The sequence below is a fragment of the Pezoporus flaviventris genome, unplaced genomic scaffold (genome assembly GCF_033815535.1).
Source record: "Pezoporus flaviventris isolate CSIRO_AGI_PZ_B2104156 unplaced genomic scaffold, CSIRO_AGI_Pfla_v1 ptg000054l, whole genome shotgun sequence".
Taxonomy (NCBI): domain Eukaryota; kingdom Metazoa; phylum Chordata; class Aves; order Psittaciformes; family Psittacidae; genus Pezoporus; species Pezoporus flaviventris.
The window spans coordinates 9,083,047-9,104,184 of NW_026892602.1; the positions used below are offsets into that span (position 1 = coordinate 9,083,047).

At 43.4% G+C, this 21,138-nt stretch overlaps 1 protein-coding gene across 1 annotated transcript in view; it reads right to left on the reverse strand.

Moving 5' to 3' along the window:
• Positions 1–21,138, reverse strand: part of SLC7A10 (solute carrier family 7 member 10) — a 41,154-nt gene that overhangs the window by 11,465 nt on the left and 8,551 nt on the right. The window contains exon 2 of the mRNA XM_061469155.1: positions 4,642–4,846. Coding sequence (XP_061325139.1) covers positions 4,642–4,846 — 205 coding nt within the window. The remainder of the gene's footprint in view (positions 1–4,641; positions 4,847–21,138) is intronic.

The window sequence follows — 21,138 nt, forward strand, 5'->3', positions numbered from 1 at the left end:
GCCACATCTGTGGGGCCATGGGGTTTGGTGGCAGATGCCTCTTCCCTATCATGTTTATCTTAGTTCAGGCAATCTATAAAGGCTGAATTCAGCTGGAAGCAGTAAGTGAGGAGAATGACTCTGAAAACAGTATTTCAGGCAAAACTGACCCTTACTTCTATGTTGTAACACGGGGTGTGTTGGTATTGGGTAGAATATGATTTAATGGAAATGTGAATAATTCAGTGGATTTCTGACAGTCATTTTGTTTCATGCTGAATCGAAATACATGCAGGACTGATAATGCCAATTAAAGTAAATGCAGAATTTTAGCAGAGGGTGACAAAGTTGCGCTGTCAAACGTGAAGCTCAAATGAGAGATGTCATTAAAACAAGAAAGAAGCTTGCCTAAGGCGTGGGCCCATTTTTATCTTGTTTTTCCAGGTAAGTTTTAACTAATGCCTGCTTTTGAGAAAAAAGATATCCCCATGGGTCACTTAGATCACAAACCTGAACAAGTAGTTGTTGGGGCTCGGGAGGCACTGCTAAGTGCTTGCCTTGCTCTTGTGGTGTTTGCTGCGACTGGCAGGCAGGAATTAATCCCAGTTATTACCACCCAACAGTCCAAGTCTTCTAGGAAGTCTTTGCTTTAAAAGCACCACATTTTATCATCTTAAGAGTACAATTTCCTTAGTGAAGAACAGCTGTTCCAGATCAGTTATAATTAAGTGACAGAGGGCAGAAATTCCCTGTGGACATAGCTGAGCATCAGCTGTACTTGCCATTGCAGAGCACAGGATCAGGAAAGGGTGGTGGGCTGCAGGTGTGCTTTCTCCTCTGGGCGGTCGTGCAGAGGGAGTGTAACCAGCACAGGGAGCCCAAAGCTCAGTTTAGAGCAGGGAGATGTCATCAGGGCACACCTGGAGTTACTCTGTCCAGTTCTTCAAATGGAAAGTGGGGGAACTACTGCCCTGAGGGCTGATCTGTGGCACTGGGGCTGTCAGGAACTGAACCTTGTCTGATAGATTTTCACAGCTACTCAGTAATGTACAGCACTACAAGACCCGAGAAATTAAATCTCTTATTGCTGAGAAGTGATGAGGCTGTTAGAAACAGGCTTAAAGCAGCTGAATGTAGAGAAAAAGGAGATATAGCTGCTCTTGCAATTTTAGAAACACACTGGAATAAGTGACAGACTGTGGTGGGATGTGCTGCTTTGGGGAAGGTGTGGCATTCATGAGGAGGTGTCAGTCATCCCTGGACCAAAACTGATTTTATTTTCAGATATGTCTGCATACTGATTTCTTCACCCATGAAAAGAAGTGAACAGCATGGTCTGATCTGTGTCTCTAGTAGTCTAGTGGACTTGGTGAAACAGGATCTCAAACATGTATTTGGGATGTGCCTGTACTCCCAAGAGGATCTCACATTAGATGTAAGATATCATGGAGTCAAAGCAGCCTATGAAAATAGAAAATTACAGTGTGTCCTACTTGTGTGTCATTAACAACAGAACAGTTTGAAATAGATGCTGTAGTACAGATCACCTTACCACAGGAAAAGCTGAACTGGTTTAAGAAAGTGGGAGCTGATTTGAATATTATTAAAATTATCCTACATTGCTGAAAAACTCACTGCCTTTGGAAACTTTAGATTTTTGCATCATCAATGAAAAGGAAACATAGAAGTGTATTTGAAGCATGTTTTACTTGCAATCTAGAGTGACACTTACTTATCAAAGCTTTGGCTTAGAGCTCTCTCCTGATATCAGTACCACTGATTTGTAGTAAGGACTATGTCCAAGCCATTAGGCACTGCTGGTGAGGCAGCTATGCTGCTTGCAACGTTATTGCTGAGCATTTGGAAGAAGCTCTATTTATCAGAAATGCACTAGTGAGTCTTTCATGGAGCCGAATTTATTCATTGTCTTCTGCAAGAACACATATTAAGCCTATTACTTACTATCTTAGGTAATGTTCTTTTTATGACCCATACAGACATGCAAGCCTGTCTGCATGTAAAATGAGCTGTGCTCAGTCAGCTCCAGCAGCACAGGATGTGACACGTTGCCTGTTCATACAAATGCTGCTTAAACCCAAGATGATATCTAAATGAAGATGAAAGTGGGACATCTGCTCTCGGGTACCAGAGCAGAGCCCAGTGGTCAGGAGCCCACCCTCACCTCTTTCCCTGGTCAGAGCTGCCACTGGTGTCCCTTCTACAGGGTCATCTCCAGCTGAGTTTTGCCATCACCACTGCTTCCAGCAGCACTTCAGGCACTGTCCTTTGGCTGCTCTCAGACCCGGAGCTTTTGCCAGCTCAGGAGATGGCCCTGTCCTGCCTCTCTCTCTTATTCCCTTCTCCTTAAATCACACCTAGCAGTGATACGATTTTCTTTTTTTTTTTTTTTTAGTTACTCAACCAACTCTCAATACTGCCAGGCACAGAAGCTGGGACATGTAATACTCCAGTGCTGTTACAATCAAATAGTAGTAGTCCTTTGTTCCTACACCAGGAAGGCATAATGAATGGGGAGGATTTTGGGGGGCATGGACAACAGTAGTGAAGAGGAAACGTTTGGGTGGGTATGGCGTGTACTCCTATAACACACATCTTCATGTGAATAGACCAAACCATTCAGATTTGCTGTTGGCAAAATCCCGTGGCAGATGCAGTGAAGCTTTGTGTGCTGGATTTGATGTTCTTTGCTGTAGGAGGATTAAACCAGAAGAGAAATCTGGCTTTTGGAGAAGCAGTGTTATTTTTCCTTGGGGGGAGGCACAGTGCAGGCTCCCAAAACGCCCTTCTCAGCTCAGAGTCCCACACACGAGTGCCAGCAGGGGAATGGGCGCTTCGAAGTGGAAAACTGAAGGTCCTTATGGGAGCTCCCCAAAGCTGCAGGCTGTAGGCAGTAGCTCAGCAAAGGGCAACAGGGCGCAATCCCAGCCTGGCTTTACTGGAGAACTGGGGTCTCCCTTTGTACACCAAAAACTACCTGGATGCTTCTTGCCTAAGGCAACACTTCGTCATGCTTACGATATGTTAATTTTCTTGGGAGAAAAGGTAAGGTCTCTGCAAAGCAAGAATGGGAGCACTGCTTTCCTGCAGCTGACAAAGTTGTGCTTTTTGACATTGCTTATGCATTGCAAGCCTGGTCACCGAGCGAGCTGCTGCCTGCTTTCGAAGGTGGGAGCATTGCTCAATGCCCAGGTAGATGCTGGGTAGTGATCAGCAACAGGCATGTTGTTTGTTACAGCAATATCATGCTGTAACATGCTTTCTGTCACCATGCAAATCCTCTGAATGTGGCATAGAGTGAGCTGAGGAACAACTAAAGCCAGGTTTAGTTGTCCTTGATTTCTTACTACTTTCTTTTTCTCTCCTTGAATGCATCATTCTGGTTTTGTGAAACTGATGGCTTCTGGACTCCTTCACAAGGATATTTCCAGGATGCACCGCACATGCAGTTTTATGCTCTTTGTTTCCTTGCAGATCCCATTCTGGGAGCAGGCGGTGTGAGAAGGTACTGATTGCCTGCTGCAGGATCCCAGGGAGCAGCGGATTTGCCATGCAGCTCCCTCCCACTGTGAGAGAACGCACCTTGGTGAAGACGAGCTGAGATTCAGTGTTGTTGTTGCCGCAATCCATGCTGTGACACAAGTGTGATTTTTCCATGCAAAGTGGGACAGAGTTCAGAGGAGTGATTCCTCCAACTGAAGAAACATGGACTCTTGTGACAACCAGTATAAGGCAACGGCTTGAGTGTGAAAGAAAACTTGTCACCTAGTGCATTTTCAGATGGGCAGCACTGAGCCTAGGCAGGCAGGAGCAAGGAGACAGCCCAAGGGACAGGGTGACAGCCTGTGTTCCACCTGTGCTGGTCAGCTCAGCAGCCAGGTCAACTGTTAGGAGCTTGTTGGAATAGTCTTTTCTTTTTCCCTTCTTCTTTCTCTAGTTCACAGCTACGGTGGTTATTTTTCCACAAATAAACCAGCATGTGTCATGGCATCTTTCCTTATCAGTGAGCTGCTCAGAGTTTCGATGCTTCTCTAGCTAGCTGTGAGTACAGGCTCATGATTTTATTTCTCTTGTTGAATACACAAAAAAGTAGACAGTCAGCTATAAATGATGACCTTTTCTCACTTGCCCCTTCCTCCCTTAGCCACTCTACTCCGTTAGTGGTATTTTCAAAGAGAAATCATTCTCTGAGTTAGCATTTTCTCCTTTTTGTGTTTCCAACACTTATTTTGTACAGCTATAGTTAGTGAAGCAGCACTGCAAGCAGCTTTGGTCTATGGTAAGTAGCTCTGGCCTGGGTTCCCTCACATGTGAAGCTCCTCAGTACAAGGTACCTATCCTTCAGGGCTGGCACACAGGAATGTCACGAGGACAAAGCATCATTTACAGCATTGCTCTTTCCTGTCAGGAACTTTATTGAATCAGAAAGAGAACGGGAAGTGTCCATTGTCTTCCCTTTGAAGGCAGCACCAGGAGGTGTGCATAGGGGCCATTTGGTATTTCTAATGAGAACAGAAAGAATGATTTTACAAAAGCATTTTATTGACAAATGTTCCCTGTCTCTTCCAAATCAAATGTCTTTTCCACACAAAATACTTAATATAAACATGTTTTCAAATGACTTTATAGAGATAGGGTACTTACCCAGCTAACCCACCAAAAATCTCTGTGACGTAGGAATAATCCCCTCCCGATTTGGGGATAGTCACTCCCAGTTCAGCATAACATAGCGAGCCAAGGGCAGCCACTCCACCGCCAAGCACCCAGATAATGAGAGCGAGTCCCACCGAGCCAGCATGCTCCAGGACTCCTTTTGGTGAAATAAAGATCCCAGAACCAATGATGTTACCTGTAATGGACAAAAGGTTTGCAGTGAGGCAGAAGAAAATGAGAAATGCTCTTTTCTTTTCTTATTAAAAGGGAGGGTAAAAACCTCTCAGCCCCCAGCAACCCAAAGCACCTCCTCCAAACCCTCTGTTCCTCTTCATAGCATGATTTTATTTTATCTGGTTGTGTCCTGGGGAAAGTGTTGCCATTTATCAGCAATCAAGGGCAATAAGCATGTGCTGAGCAATGCTGAAGCATGGTGAGACTCTCGTGAGTATCTGTGTTTGCAGCTAGCAGTTTTGTGCTTAGATTCCTTTAGAGAGGAATCTAAACAAGGCACATATTTGGGGGGGGTGGGAGGTCAAAAACCATTAGATCATTATCTATAACGTAAGGGCCAAGCAGTGCTCTTGCTACCAGGGCATATTTAAGATTTAGGAAGGGGTAATGGGTTTAAACCTAAACAGGGGAAGTTCACCTTAGATACAAGGGAGAAGTTCTTTGCTGTAAGGATGGTGAGGCACTGGAATGGGTTGCCCAGAGAAGTTGTAAATGCTCCACTTCTGGCAGTGTTCAAGGCCAGGCTGGACAGAGCCTTGGGTGACATGGTCTAGGGTGAGGTGCCTCTGCCCATGGCAGGGGGTTGGGACTGGATGATCGTAAGGTCCTTTCCAACCCTAACTATTCGATGATTCTATGTGCTTGAAAAAGTAATCCCAAAGTCCGAAAAACTAGAAATCCATTAACACTTTATATTTGCAATACCTGTGCTGTATAGTCATCACTCACAGATTTGTAAAGGACATTGTAGAGTGAGTAAAATGTTGGACAATGTGGACTTTGTCCAACTAATTTTGTCTGATTAGCATGAGCTGTGGCACTGCCGGGTGTAGAAAGGAAGTGCTGGATATCGCAGATGCTCTTTGTTCACATGGGGCCAGGACATGGTTGTCCTCCCAGGCCAGCAGAAACCACTCTGCAAGTGGTGCTTTGTGGCTGCTCAATGTCTTGAAGGAGAGTTTTTATTGTCAGGCTTGGCTTTTTTTTGAGCAATATCTAAATAGTTCTTCTCCCAAAAGGATGTGAAGATCCTGCTGTCGTAAGACTCTGATGAGGGCTCTCTTTTTCTATAAGTTGGTATTAAAATCCTCACTTATAAAGTTGACTTTAGAAGCATTTCTCATCAGTGCAGTCATAAAAATAAAATATTGCATGCTGGTTGTTAAGGCTGGTGACCAGGTTGGGCTCAGCAGCTCTCAGTCCAGAGACTGAGATAGGTAAAATAGGATGTGAGGGATGGAGGTTTGCTCTGACAGGCACTGAACCAGAGAAGATAAGTCTGCAAATATATATTCAGTATTTGTAAACAGTACATTTTCTGTGTGCACAGGCTGCCTTTTCTAATGTCCATGATGCACAGACAAGGTTAAGGCAGAAATCAATGTCTTAAATGGCGATGGAGGAGACTGAGGGTAGAGCTCAGAAAAACCTTGGAAGTGTTGAGATCTTTAGCTGTGGAAGGAGTCCCTAGGAAAGACCAAGGCATCTCCCACCTGCAACCTCCTAGTGCAGCTGGGATGGACAGCCACCAGGACCAGAAGCACTATGAATTTAAAAAAGAAAAGGGATGTAGATGTTAACAAAACTAGATTATACTAGAACAACAGTAAAATTAAACATAGCTGCTCCTTAGCTGAGCTAGCACAGGCAGCCCTAAGCACTGCTGCAGCATTAATTACAGCAGCTTGCACTGAAGGAATGGGTTATGATATGGATAGGTCGCATGATATTGTTCAAAGCACTAATAGATCTGTTCTGGATCTTCCCTACTGGGATGCTACATGGCTGGAGTGGTGAAATCTTTCAGGAAGATAGATGAGGAGTTAATACCTTGCAGAAGCATATATAATACTTGTTAAAATTGATGGGCCTTTTTGGTCATAGTTTCTCGTGCTGGCTGAAGCATTGCAACATACTTAAAACAAACAAGTTTTTCTGGGAGGCTGTTTGTGCCTTGTTCAAGAACAGTAACAAATCTTGAATTTAAGCTGAAAAGAAATACCTGCCTTAAGAGTTTAAAAACTGTCTTGGCAGTCTTTGGTACTGCTGTGTGCTGCAGCTGCAGCAGTTGTACGTCTGGAGGAAGGCCTTAAGTTACAAAGGACCCTTAAAAATGATCTGCTACCTATCAGTACAGATACCTGTATGTGTCTGGTTTTGACAGATCAATGTACCTGAAAATACTGCAGTTTTGGGGAGCATGTTGAACTTCAGACATCCTGCTTTTCACCATAATAGATCTGTAGTTTTTAACTGCTTCTTTGGGATGGGACAATATTCCTTTCTGGCAGCTGCAGTACTGAACAAATGGGAATTGTGAACAAATGGGAATTGCCCAAAGACAGAGTAACTCATAAATGAGCCCCCTGGCTCCCCTCACGCTCTCTCCTCCTGCTCAGTGCTCTCTTTCACCTTAGCTCAGGTTTACTGCTAATTTTGGCAGCAAACAGCAGATGCACATACACATCCTGCAGCAGGCTCCTGGTGAGAGCTTCCTGTGCTTTGTGTCACCTCTTCATTGTGTCAGTATTTTTTGGATGAAATCCATACACAGCATGCCATCCCCCAAAGTGATAACAGGCGAGAAATCCAGAAAACCCCATTTGCAGTGCGGTGTCCCTGCAGACCTGGGCTGATGGACCCAGGGAAGAGATGAGTCTTGGCGAGGTGTAACTGCACAGATAAGGTGGTGACAGCTGTCTGGCACGGTGGTAATAAGTGCAATCTAAATGCATTGACAGAGAGTCTATGGTGTGTTTTTTCTTAATGCTTGCACTCCGCACTGTCAAAGCCCTGAATTTCTTTGGGTTTCCACCTCTAGCAAAGGGCACTGCTTGTCCCCAGCAGCCTGGGTAGTGAGGGGTATCAGCAGCGGGGATTTACCCAAACCCAAACTGCTGCAGGGAGTAAGCACAGTGCGGCTTAGAGTGATGCTCTCCTGTCATGGCAAGACTACCAAAGCAGTCCTCCTTGCTTGCAAGTCTGTACTGAGCTGGAAAGAGCTCGTACTTTTTGTTTATGAATAATGCTTTTTGGGTGCAGTTACCTGAAGGAGCAGGACAAGAAAGAACAGGCAGCCTTCTGCATGGGCCTTGCACACAAACATTAACATCTTTTTTGTTAAACTAAGTAATTAGTCATATTTTAAAAGAATCTTACATCCTTCATGAATGAATATATGATAAGGCAAAATTTTCTTTCAAACACATTATGGATTTCCTATTGCTTTGCTCTTGCAACACGTGCAAAAGCCATAGCAGCCCCAGTGGAAATGCTACACCCCTTTTGACAACAAAATGTTCTTATGGAAACGTGCCATGAATGTGGTAAATGTGCCTGGGACGTACAGCTTCACTCGGCTTAGGACATGTTTAAAAATAGATATGGTGGAGATGCTGAAACGCTGCAAGAAAATGAGATGGCAGAAACTGCCTGATGAGAAGCAGAGTTTTCAGAAGGTCCCCCGTTCCTTAGCAGAAGTTCTTGGGCCACAAGACTTACCAGTAAGGCAGATGCTTCACCTACAAATAGGTGCCTCAAAGCAAGCCTCACTCAGCAGGAACTGAGGGAATTTGGTGAGCGACTCTGGGGCAAGAAAGAAATTGGCTGTGCAGTTGAGGGAGGCTGTTGTTACCGTGCTTGCTGTGTCAGGGATACCTTGTTTTGGCTTTTCTAGTGCCAGCACTCCTGATAGTCACTGCATTTATTTTTAATTCTAAGACGTGAAAAGATGGAAAAAAATGATTTCCTGTAAAACAGCCACTTTATCTGTGCCTTTGTGGCCTCTGCTACAGTTTCTTGCTAAAAAACTACTTCTTTGAACCAAAAATGCTTGACTTACATATGTAATTCAACATTTAACGTACATTGCTTAAGTTGATGCTGATGCTTTCACACAACACAACTGCTTGGGCAAGGTAGATCTATTCTGTGGTCGTGGTGTGTGTGCCCCAAGCCCACTGCAGATGCTCAATGCATTCCACTAGCCACAAAAGTGGAGATGGAAAAAGATGGGGCCACTGAAATAGGGCAGGTGAAATGTGCCAAGGGGGAGAGAGCAGGATGATGAGCCCCAGTCTGTCTCTTTCTGCTGGCCAAGCGGGCTCCCTTGGCACGTGAAAAAGTTTCTGGTAGTAATAAAACAATAAAGATACTCATTTCATCATCCCTTTCCTATTCCTCACCTTAAACAAGTATTGGTTTCCTGCAGGACAGAAGCTGACCTCAACCCAGCACTGTGTTGTGTAGCACCACTAAGACTTGAAAAGTCATCCTGCAAATATACAGACCTCTGGAACAAAATCCTCCTTCTGGTCTAGTCAGTTGAGACTTTGTAAAAGTGAGATTTGAGAGCTGTGAACTTGACAAATTCTGTCAGTTTGTTTTTTTGCTTATTCACAGTAACAATGGTCTGTGATGGAGGCAAGCAGAAAGGCAGACCTCGCAGATACGCCTGCTTGTTGTTAAAGAGAAGCATTTTGTTCTTAACTCAGAGAAATTGGCCCATAAGGTTGCTCAGGAGCTCAGCCAGGGTCAGCAAGACCTTGGATAATCTGGGTAAGATCTTAGAAGCAATATATTTCTGGCTATTTTACTTGCCTTCTCTGTTTTGTATTTATTCATTTTCTTTAAGGCTGCAGTGTTCAGATCTTGACAGTTTTACAAAACAACTCATGAGGGCCAGGAATATCATTTTTAAACAAAAGCCGAGGTTCTCGTGCAATAATACCTCTTCAAGAGTTATTGTAAAAGTGGAGAAGGAAAGGCAAGCAACACTTATATGACAAAATACTGTGCTGCATATAGGTGGAAAAGAGTGCATGTTGCGGTGACTGACTATGGTGAGACAAATAGGATACAGATACTAGAAAAGTCCCATGATACAGGAATTTATGCTCTTTTATTCTATTTTATTTTTTATAAAGCTGAACACATCTTTTCCCGGCTGCCCTTTGTATGTGGTGCTGTATGTAACCTTTTGAACTATGAGAGCGCAGCTGGGGCCAGGTTTTGATGTTCTTCAATGTAACTATGGGAGTTGGAACTCATCTTTAAAACAAAAGATAAATTCGCATTAAAACACTTCAAGAACTGCACTTTGAAGGAAAACACTAAATATTACCATATTTGTGAGAAAATAAAGAAACCTGGTAATACTTTGCATATTCAGTTGGCATTCAAAGTCCTTAGGGCATCTTTTATTTATCTGCAGCACACCATCCACATGGACTGTAAAAATAATGGATCTTGCAGCCTGTTGAGAGCAGTTCTTAAGGAATGGCCTTACTGATTGTTTTTAGGGACCATATTTCTGATAAAACTAAGCAATTTCCTGTGTGGTTAGCAAAGAAAAATATCACTTATGCCTTTTTACTGCTTGTGTACTTCTTTAAAGGTCTGTGGTACATCTGAAATTCTGAATGGGTCTGTAATATGGACTAGAAATTGGTCTAAGCAGCTTTGCCCTACAAAGTGAAATATTAACAACAAAGAAATTTTGCATCCTTTTTTTGGGCCACGGTGAGGTAAATCACCTTGTGGCTTGTTGTTCCCTGAAGGATTACAGCGGGCTACACTCCCGAAAAACTGTGTATTCATGAGCATAAACCCTGCCAGACTCCTGCTTTTATCAAGTGCTGTTTGTTGTCCACAGGAGAAGGCTCTCCAGCACTTGAGGTGGATCATGCAGCACTCAGGGGCATGCTGGGGATAATGGTTGTGGGAGATGTGATGCTCAGAGGCAGCCACTGGCAGAGGGAAAGCCTGTGTTATCAGTGTGTCCGTCCTTCCTTCCTGCAGAGAGGCATCCTACGGTATTGAATCAGAGTGGAAGTTAGTAAGACAGCAGTCAAATACAGTAGTGGGTATCATCACAGATTATATCCCCAGGTGTATATTGGGTATTTCATTTCTACAGTTGTGACAGATGGTCCAAGTACGTGTTTGGGTATCTGGGCTACGGAGGGCAAGTGCAGAACATGGGGATTTTCTTTAAATGAAAAGTTTGAGACCAAACTGGAAGAAGTTCTTCCCTGTGAGGGTGCTGAGGCGCTGGCACAGGGTGCCCAGAGAAGCTGTGGCTGCCCCATCCCTGGCAGTGTTCAAGGTCAGGTTGGACACAGGGGTTTGGAGCAATCTGCTCTAATGGAAGGTGTCCCTGCCTGTGGAAGGTGTCCCTGCCCATGGCAGGGGGTTGGAATTGGATGAACAACCCAGTCCAGGATTTAGTTACAGCTCTCTTTTGATATACTGTCTCCTTGGCAGCAAATATAGAGTTTTCACTGCTAGCTGTAAATAGAAGAATAATCTAAAGTCTACCCATCCTCTCAGGACTCCCTCATATAAGTAGACATTATTCAGGCCAACAGGATGACAGTCTGTGTCATTGCTTAAAACAGCTCTCTTACAAACAAATGCTGGAGCTTTGCATCCTGCCTTGGAGTTAATACATAAATATACCTCATTTAAGTATGAAATATTGTAAAGCTTTGTGGTAACTGTTTAACAACAACAACAAAAGCCTAATCAAAAGGAATCACAACTTACAAATTGTTTAATTCCAAATTAAATATGAAGTGAATTAGGTCAGTAATGGTGATGATGTAACTCATCATCCTGGATATTTATTTATGGATTTATGGATTTATTTAGCAGAGAACTGCTAAACTAAGCACCCTCCAATGCAGCTAATTGTCAGTTGCTAGTTGGCCCGCAGGAGTTAAACACTCCTAATTGAGGACGTTAGTGACCAGTTCTGTTTGTCACTGCCTGTGAGCTCAGGCCATGACACACCTGCAGAACCAGCCAAGAAGCAACCTGCGCAGCTCATCACTTTGGTGCTAACCAGAAACTTAGTGGCAGTCCCAGCAGCTCTACCTGTTTACTAGAATAACCTGGCCTGGGTGACCCCGGGCTCTGACCCGACCCATGTCCCAGCAGTGCTGGCCACTGAAGCTGTGCTGCAGCACTTAATGGGACGGATGGGCACAAAGTGTTGCTCAGCCTTTGCCCTGCTCCTCTCCAGCTTATTAACACAAGTGCCACATTTAATACATGACATTATAACTGCCCTCTCCACCCCCAATTACAGTGCAAACTGTAAGTTGATGTTCTGAACCCACAAAGCAGTCTGGCCTAAAATAATTGCCAGGCTACAGGGACTCTGCTGAATTAAAAGCAGCAAAGGCTCCAAGTGTGTTTTCTTAACCTCTATTCAAGCATGAATTCAGGCTATGTGGCAGGGTTTTAGATATTTCATGTAACGGCCTTGAATTTCTTTACTTTTGAAAGGCATTCAGGAAACTCTTAATAAAGAATGGATGAAGAATAAAAGATTCTGTGGAGCTTGGCATTAAAATAATAGCTATTTAACTTCCTATGCAAGTAAAACTGTAACTACTGTATCAGTGAAAAAATGAATTATGGCTCCTCTTGCTAAAGGAAAACTGAAAAATGGCTATAAAAATAATGGTGATAATTTGATGTCTACAGGGACTGGTATTTAACAAAATAAAGTTATTTTAAAATCTGACTTCTATTCAAATATTTATGTTAGAATTCCTAGCAAGTAAGAACATGACCAGTCATTATAAACTGCAATTCCAGCATTCCAAGTGGATTTTACTGGGTTAAGAATTTATAATCTGATTATGCTACACCCAACTTTAAAGATTTAAAAAATGAGGCTACTTGAAATACTGACAAAAGTGTTTTATTCAACTTGTCAGAGATTTATAAGGAGGACATTTGCCTTTTGAGCAGTTAAATACAGGTGTAGTCCAGGAGGGCTTGAAGTACCAAGGTTTTCTAACAATGAAGGCATGGGGAGAACAGGAAACTGAGTAAAGGAACATAAATATTTCAGGCATAAACCCACTAATAAGGAGTGATGCAGTCTTACACAGAGTGTGATGGCCTCGTGTAGTAGTAGGGTTACATTTTGGTATTGCGCAAGGTACTGTGGATATCTGTCAATAATTTAAACATCTATATACAAAATTTTGCCATTTTGTATTAACTTTTGGTACTGTGACATTATCTATTGCTATTTTATATTGAGTTTTGATATTTTATATTACTCTTTGGTATTTGCGTATTATTTTTTTATATCTATTAAATTTTGATGCCTACGTATTAAATCGAGCTACAGCCCCCTCAGAAGGATGCTTCAGGATATGTATGTAACGTGCCAGGTTCAGGCGCAGGCTCCTGCAAGCCCGCTCACGTAACTCAAACCAACGACAACGCTCTAATGAACGTAAACGCGTAGTCCCAGCCCCTCCCCTCCCTCCTCGGCCGCAGCCAGCCCGCCCCCTGCAGGTTCCGCCGCGCATCGCCCCGCACAGCCTGGCCTTCCGCGGGACGTGCCCCAAAACGAGAGGCAAAGGGGAAAGTCAAGCAGTGCAGCCCGTTGGGAAGCATCGGGGACCCAAAGTGTCTGTTATCCGGCTAATGCGGGGATGCGGCGCGGGTGGGACCTCATTCAGGGGATGTTACTGTGGCTGTCATGTTCTTGGTATGCTGTTTTCCCCAGCGTTGTCATCGACTCGTTTGCAAGATGACAGCAAACGAGCAAAACGATGTCTCCCTTGGGAGACAACCGCCTGTGCTTTCTTGTCTTTGATATTTTAAGAAAACCTAAGTCTGATTAAAAGCCAAAGGGCAGAACTAGCACAGGGATGCTACTGGTACCTGGTGGCTGTGCTGCAGTGATTTCAGCGGTGTTCAATAAGGGAATTGCAGCCTCTAATTGCTGCAATTAGATGAAAAATTCACTATCTACAGACGAACAATCAAACCAAATTTATGAGAACTGCCAACCCCAGTCTTCCTGGGACCTTTAATACATCTGGGGCCGTTTGTATAGTTCTTTAAAGGTAGTAAGCTGTATATTTGGCATATAAGGTGTATAAACTGCTTAATAACAACTGTTAGTTTGGAATCACTGTCCACAAGAGGTGGAAAGCAACCTCAGAGGAAAGCAGGCCTTGCCCAATCAGCACAGTGCATTTAGGGGACCGTGATGCCTTGCTGTTGAGGTAAAACTTGCAGCTCATTGAATGAGGTGACCATGCTCAGGCCATTAGTAGCCCAACCTCTTGTCAAGTTTCCCAATAGCTTAAAACCAGAAAATGTGGTGGTTTAAAAGTTCTGCCTTTCTGAAAGGGGATGCTCTTTTATCTTCTTTTTGTAAAATTAGTGCTAATTTGCCAATTGCTTTTCTTCTACAAAAAAGGGCTAACCAAGAGAAATTTCAAGGAAGCTTTTGAGTCTCTGTTTTGGTAACATGATTGTCAAAATTGTTCAGCCTGGAGAACAGAAAGCTCTGAGGAGACCCTAGAGCAGCCTCCAGTGCTGAGAACAGACCCGTGTGTTCAAAATTGCAGGGCCTAGGTGAGCACCTGAAAGGAGACACAGCTGTCCACATCAGCCACTGCTGGCCCCCACCTATGTAATGTCTCCCTGCGCTGGAATTCAGAGACCAAACATTTAGATAAGGTGTGCAGAGGACAGACCTGCACTAAGGCAGATAAAAGGTCAGGAGGTGCAGGGATCAGGCCCCTTAGGAGCATGTGAAACAATAAAGGAGAAAATGGACATCTGCTAGGGCACAGTTTTATTCTGTTTTATTTGAGTAACACTGCTGCAATGTGTTTATATCAAAGGAGAAGTTAAAGCCTGTATGATAGGATTTTTGTTGTTCTAAATCAAGAACTCCTTTTATTCTGCTAATCCTTTCACCGGCTGCAGGCTCTGTCTGCTCTTTTCAGGCACACAGTCCACTGCTTTATTTCCTGCTCCTCTGTTCTGACTCTTGTACTTGGTCTGATTTCTCCACTTCCTTAACTTCTGACTTGTTCTCCTCTTCTCTTGCCAGTGTTGGGATATGTGGGCTGCATTTCATTACCACGGAGAGCAAACCTCAGGCTCCCATGCCTTTCTCTATACACTGCAACGATAAGGCAGAAAAGTCTTGGGAAAAGTGTTGGGAAAAGTCATCTCCTAGGGACTAGGTGGCATTTTCCTTGGGATATTCTCAAAGAGCACTTTGAGAGGGCACTCCAGCATGCTGAAAGCAGCCTATGCAGAAAGAGGGCTGTGTGTCCAAGTGGGGATTACTACCAGCCAACTTAAGAGATTCATATTGCACCTTCCTTTCCTCCTTTTTCCCTTGACATTGGGGACCTTGAGCAGGGTTTCTGGCAGGGCAGTGCTGCCAGATGAAGACGAGGGGGTCCCAGCAGAGAGGTGTGGAGCAGTCATTTTTGGTGATATCCACTTCATTGCCACTGGCAGCAGTGCAGGGGGCTGCAGGGAACAGGAGCTCACACTACCACCTTGATTGCAGCCCAAAAAGGAGCCACTGTGACCCTTGAAGCAAAGCACTCCTGTGGCATTAAACAAGGCTTCAGCCCTTGCACCAGTTCCTAAAAAGGGTGGATTTAGATTAGACATTAGGAAAAAATTCTCCCCTGTGAGGGTGCTGAGGCGCTGGCACAGGGTGCCCAGAGAAGCTGTGTCTGCCCCATCCCTGGCAGTGTTCAAGGCCAGGTTGGTCGGAACTTGGAGCAACCTGCTCTAGTGGAAGGTGTCCCTGCCTGTGGCAGGAGGTTGGAACTGGATGAGCTTTAAGGTCCCTTCCAACCCAGTCTGTGATTCTATGAAACCTACCTTGGTGCTGTGAGAGGGTTGCATAGGAAACCCATCTAACATTCCTAAAATGCTTGGGTTGCCCTGGTAAGAGAGTGCAGCGCTGCACACTGCTCTCTATAAACAGTGCAGCTTTATGCTGTATTAGCCTTGTTATCTGTTCAACATGTTTTCTGTGCTCTCTGCTCCTCAGGATCCTCACTCGGAATTTTACCTGCCAACAGCAGAATTGTGTTGTTAAATCCCCTGGTGCAGAAATAAGCGGTTCCTCATGCCCTGCCCTGCATGCATGCTGGAGGAGGTGGGGGGTTTCTCTAGGACACTGTGTGATTACTGATTAGTCCCAGATAAATCCTGATTTTAAGGAAAGCAGCTGACAGCAGGACAAGGTCCCACCACAGTGACTTAGGAGGCAGATGCTAGCCAATGCAGCTGTCTTAATGTTTGTCCCTTGTCTGAGAAGTCCCACAAGTGCCAGCTGTGCCTCTGGGACAGCTCTCACTGGACCGTCTGCACCTGCAATGATTTTCAATGTCTATCAGGATGAAAAGCAATTACAAAATGCTGCTGTGAAGCTCACCAGCTTGACTTTAGCAACAGCCAAAGACTTCAGCTGTGTCAGGGAGTGCTGGGCATCAGAAAAGGGCAGTATGACACACACACAGCTTTTTGCCAGCCCAGGCTCATCAGCCCTACTCGTGCCAATGGCAGGGACCCTCGCACCATCTTTGAAGCATAATTTGTTTACTGGAAAATGCTGTGTTTGGTTTTTTTCCTCCCCCCCCGAGCTCTACTCTTCTTGCTCACTGACTGAGCACGGTAAACAGATTACTTAAACACTCTGGAAAATTGAGGAGCAACTGCTGCCCAGTGGGAAAGACGACTCCTGTCCACTCAAAGCTGTCAGTCTCGTGGAAGCATCATCATTTGTCATGTTAGAAAGGTGAAATAAAATGGCACTAGGCAATGTCAAGAGTTAGACAGCATACTAACACAAGTGCACAGAAGGACCTTTCTTGTTCTTCCAGCAGAAGAAACCAGCATGGAAGCTGGCATCATCTCTCTGACCCCCACCCTGCTCCACAGCTGCTGCGGCACCTCCCTTACCCTCGCAGAGCATCACTGCAGCTTTTGGTGGGCAAAATGCTTCTGCTTGTGAATACAGAACATTGCTGCCTCTCAACCCTTGGCTGTGGCTACCAAGAACCCACATGTGAACTATATTTGCCCCAGGGCTCTGCAGAAGCAAAGGAACATGGGGGGACTCACAGGGCAGCATTACAGGAATGAGCAGGTCTGGAGAAAAGTCACAGCTCGAACTGATCTGCTCAACTGTAAATAAGATAAAAATTCCCACTCGTGCCTCCGATTTTCTCTCAAATTACTGGGGTTTATGCCTTCTGCTCTGACCCTACAAAGATGAGCCCTGCAAAACTGCACTTAGGCCAGTTGGTGGGTTTCTGGACCATGTTTGTGTAGCTTCTGCAAAGCTCTGACATTATAACCTGGAATCCATTAAGAAGAGCATCTCTAAACTGGGCATCACTTTACCCTTAATCTCTGAAGGGGTATAATGGGAATTTAAATATGTTAAACTTTTGAGATAAAGCTTAGTCCTCAGTATTGTCCTGAAAAGTAAAACGGTTAAATGTTGAAAGTGCCTTCTTAAAACAAAGCAATATGAAAATAGCAGTAACAAGCCACCCAAATACACCAACTCTTGCGTTACACCTCAGGTTACATTACTGGGAAGAAGGCCTGGTCACCTGCAAGCTCTACTGCCATTGTCTGGGATCTTACATAAACCTTATTTTGGATGCAGATGTAAACAAACATGAGCTCTTTAGCAAAGTTTGCTGTTCTTGCAGGTTTCTCAGCTCCTTCATTGGAAATCATTACAGCTCTCAAGTTTACATGTTTATGTTGTAAATCTGTGTTAGCAAATTCTGGTGTAGTTAGTTTTACCTCTATCAGCATGGTATCATTACATCTCTAAATGGCTTTGTTTCCATTCCAGCAAAGAACACAAAGATAGGCTTATGTTTCACTATGGTCAATGAACTGAGGTGGAAGTTAAAAGAGAAAAACTGGTATTTATGCTTCCTGGGGTGTGTACACTTGCATAATGATTTGATTTAAAGCTTGCACTTAAAATTAAGTGCACTTTAGTAACTAGCTCAAGCTGGGCTTAAATGAGATTTACAAGTATGTATCAGCTTAGTATATACACTTCTACAGGCATCACTTACAGTGCTGTATTGCTATCCTCATCTATTTAGAAATTGGTGCTGACTTGTATTTCAACTTAATTTTAAAATATTTTGTTTATTTTTAAAGAACACATTTAGGTAATTTTACTGACAACAGCCAGAAACCTTTCAATTTCCAACAGAAATGGCAACTTTTCTTGATGCTCTTAAATATCTATGATATGGAAATTTAAGGAAGATGCCAGATGCAAAATACAGATTAGTACCGACCTGAACACCCCTGCCATCGCAATTTGTAGGACCTTCGTAATACACTTCTGTTCTAGTTCTGCCATAGATTGGAGATATTTGATCTGTGTTGTTTTCCTTCTCTCCTAGTTTCCTAAAGCAATAGACAGATCAGGTCAAAGCCCAGCAATTAATAAATGTTTGCTGCTCTGCAGTGACGGCATGAAGCAAAACACACCTTAATTCCCAAAATGGCCAGATAAAGCCTCTACCAGTAAAGCATGAGCCTCATCCCAGCATGGGCCATACCTGAGCTTTGCAGGAGCAGTGGACTGGACCAGGTAACGCACAGAGTGAGGCTGTTAGAGCCACAATGCTGCTGCCCATCTTTGGGTATTTTATTTCTCCGACATCCATTAGATCTGCTTTTAAAGCTGATGTTAGAAATGCAGATTTTATTCTGTTTGAAGTAGGCTCTTTATAAATATCACTTTACAGAAGTTATGTCATTGGTTTGGGTTTTTTTCAGGTCTGGAGCTTTTGAGCAGCTAAATCTCAGCCAAAAAGTCCTCAGACTATCACTGAAGGCCACAAAGGTAAATGCAGAAATCTCAATAGATGGTGTATTCAGAGACCCCTCTTCAGGGAGGTCCTGGGAGTTGGTGGCTGGAAGTGGATTTGCTCCTCTTGGCCTATGTGTGTCACCTCCCCTGTCAATTCAGAGGGCCCCTCAACTGACAGACCTCAGCAGCTCCTGCACCCTAAATGTGTTTGGTCAATGGCAGGCGTTTTCTTTATTAGATTTGTGGTATGAGGAGTGTACAAGACTGTCCTATAACTTTAATCAGCAAGAATAGATTACACACATCACCATTGCTCTCCACTATGCTGTGCAACCTGATCCCAGTACGGTGTATTCTCACCAAACTTCACTGCAGTATGACTGCCAGCCTTGCTCAACTATGTGGGTAATAAAGGATTAATGTGTTTTGTACCTAGCTGCTTTAATTTAATTTAGGAGCCTGCTCCTAGGAGGCAGTGAGGTCCTCTACTCTTATTGACTTCAGCAGAATTTAAAGGACTTGGGACCTGTTAAGAAAAGGGTCTTTAATCTTCAGCTGGGAGCCCAAGCATGTGAAGTGGAGCTATTCCTTCTGTATGGACTTGTAATATGTGCAGGATTTGAGTACCTTTTGTAATAGTCTGCTTAGACCTTAATGCGTTGCTAGGGAACTGGTTGTGTCCACAACCAGTAAACATGTAGACGTTGTGTCCCAATGGTCTCTGGCAGAGTTTACCATAAGAAATGGCTTTATTGCGACAAGATCTACTAGCAGTAGTATAAAAAAGTAGTTTGTCAGCTTTTTTTTTTAAATTACAAACATTTTAATTTCGTCACATAAATAGAAACCCCTTCCAGGCTGAAGGCTAAGCATGTGAGGACACCACCCAGAACAAAATAATTTCCCTTATTCTTTAAAATATTGATTCAGCTATTTTTCAATTTACTTGAGTCTACGTGCAGTGTCTGGAAACTTAACAAGCTTGGATACTTTTTGCTCTCTTGCATTAACTAAAGCAACTACTATTTTCAAGACACTTATAAAAGAGCTCACAATTTGTTTTCAAACTGCATGGCTTTTCAGGTTTTCAGGCTGCACTGAAGAGTATCAGAAACAATGAAAGTTTTGTGTTTATGGAGTCCTAGAATGCCATTTCTGAAATGATCTTACCTCACTTTCATGGACATCAGTACTGTCTGCTTTGTTTTAAATTAGGAATAAAAGAAGTCTGAAACCCCAACTACCAAAGAAACAAATCTGCTATCAAAACAGGACAAAATCTGGGCAGAGAATAGAAAAAGTTATATGGAAATGGAAACAAAATACAGTCTGAGATGAGCTCTCTAAAAACAAGCAAGCAAACCCTGTTCTACTAAGCTCTCAGGAGAGCTGCTGAAGAATTTTGAAATAATCCAGAAAAGGATAGTAATAGAATTATTGCATTCTTCTTTGTGAATTCCTTGCAACTCCCTAAGAAAAACTGATCCCTTGGGTGCTTTGTATAAAAGGATGAAAGTTTATGGTATACAAGCATACAGCTTAAAGCTGCAAGCTCTCATATTCCTTGGCAATCATTATCATCAGGTTTATGGAAAAGCATATATTAATCCTTTCCAAGGCATGTGTTGGCAGGGAGGCAAGGAACACTCTTCTGGGTTCATCAGCCTTCCTTGTGAGGCCTGAGCAGGAGCAATCTCACAGCATGATATATGCCTATCAAAAACTCATCACGTATGACACATGCTAACAGCTTTTTCTCCTTGTCTCATGGTGGTTGCACAATGTAACAGCAAAGAGAAAGAAGGCACTTAGGAACTATAGTAGAGATTCCAACCAATGATGCTTTTCCTTGTCAGACCTGTAGCTTACATGTCATGTACATGTATTCAAGTGCAATGACCTCTTTGCAAAACTGCTGAAGTTACAGAAAAGGTGTTTCAGTATTCAGTGTTCAACCCCTATCCTCCAATGTCTGAATGCACCTCTATATTTAGAGCACAACTTCTTGTAGGCTGACTGCTCATCCCTGTGTGATTATCTGACTGAGAGTTAATGTAGCATAATTAACGCATCTGAGAGTTGTCCAGTGTCACAGGTGAACTAGAGGTTTTGTGACAGGCAGCCTTGTGACATTCATTGTCATAGGTGATATAACGTTGTGGATTTTAGTTCTCTGACCCAGTGTATTCAACAGAATGAGATTCTTCGTTAACTTGATGTCTTCCTGGCTTTTGTGACTATAAATAAGGGCCTTACATTGTTCAAACATATTTTTTGCGGTATATTATATTAAGATGTTTGGTCTGATCAAGATTATGTGGCTTCATGTAACTGATGAAAGAGCTATTGTTTTTCATGGCAGAAAAACTGCCACTCATCCAGATCCCTGACCTATTTCTTGGAGTCAGAAGTAACCTTTCTGAAGTCTTACAGATTTTTCATGCTGTGGTTTACAGTATTGATCCTGAAGCCCCCTATTTGAAGTGTGATTACAACTGTATTTAAGGGTCAGTTAAAAATTTCAACTTAATCTTCAGATATAGAAAGATTCTGTTTTTCCTTATGTTCTGGTGCTATTCTAAAGAAAGCGTTAAACGAATCAG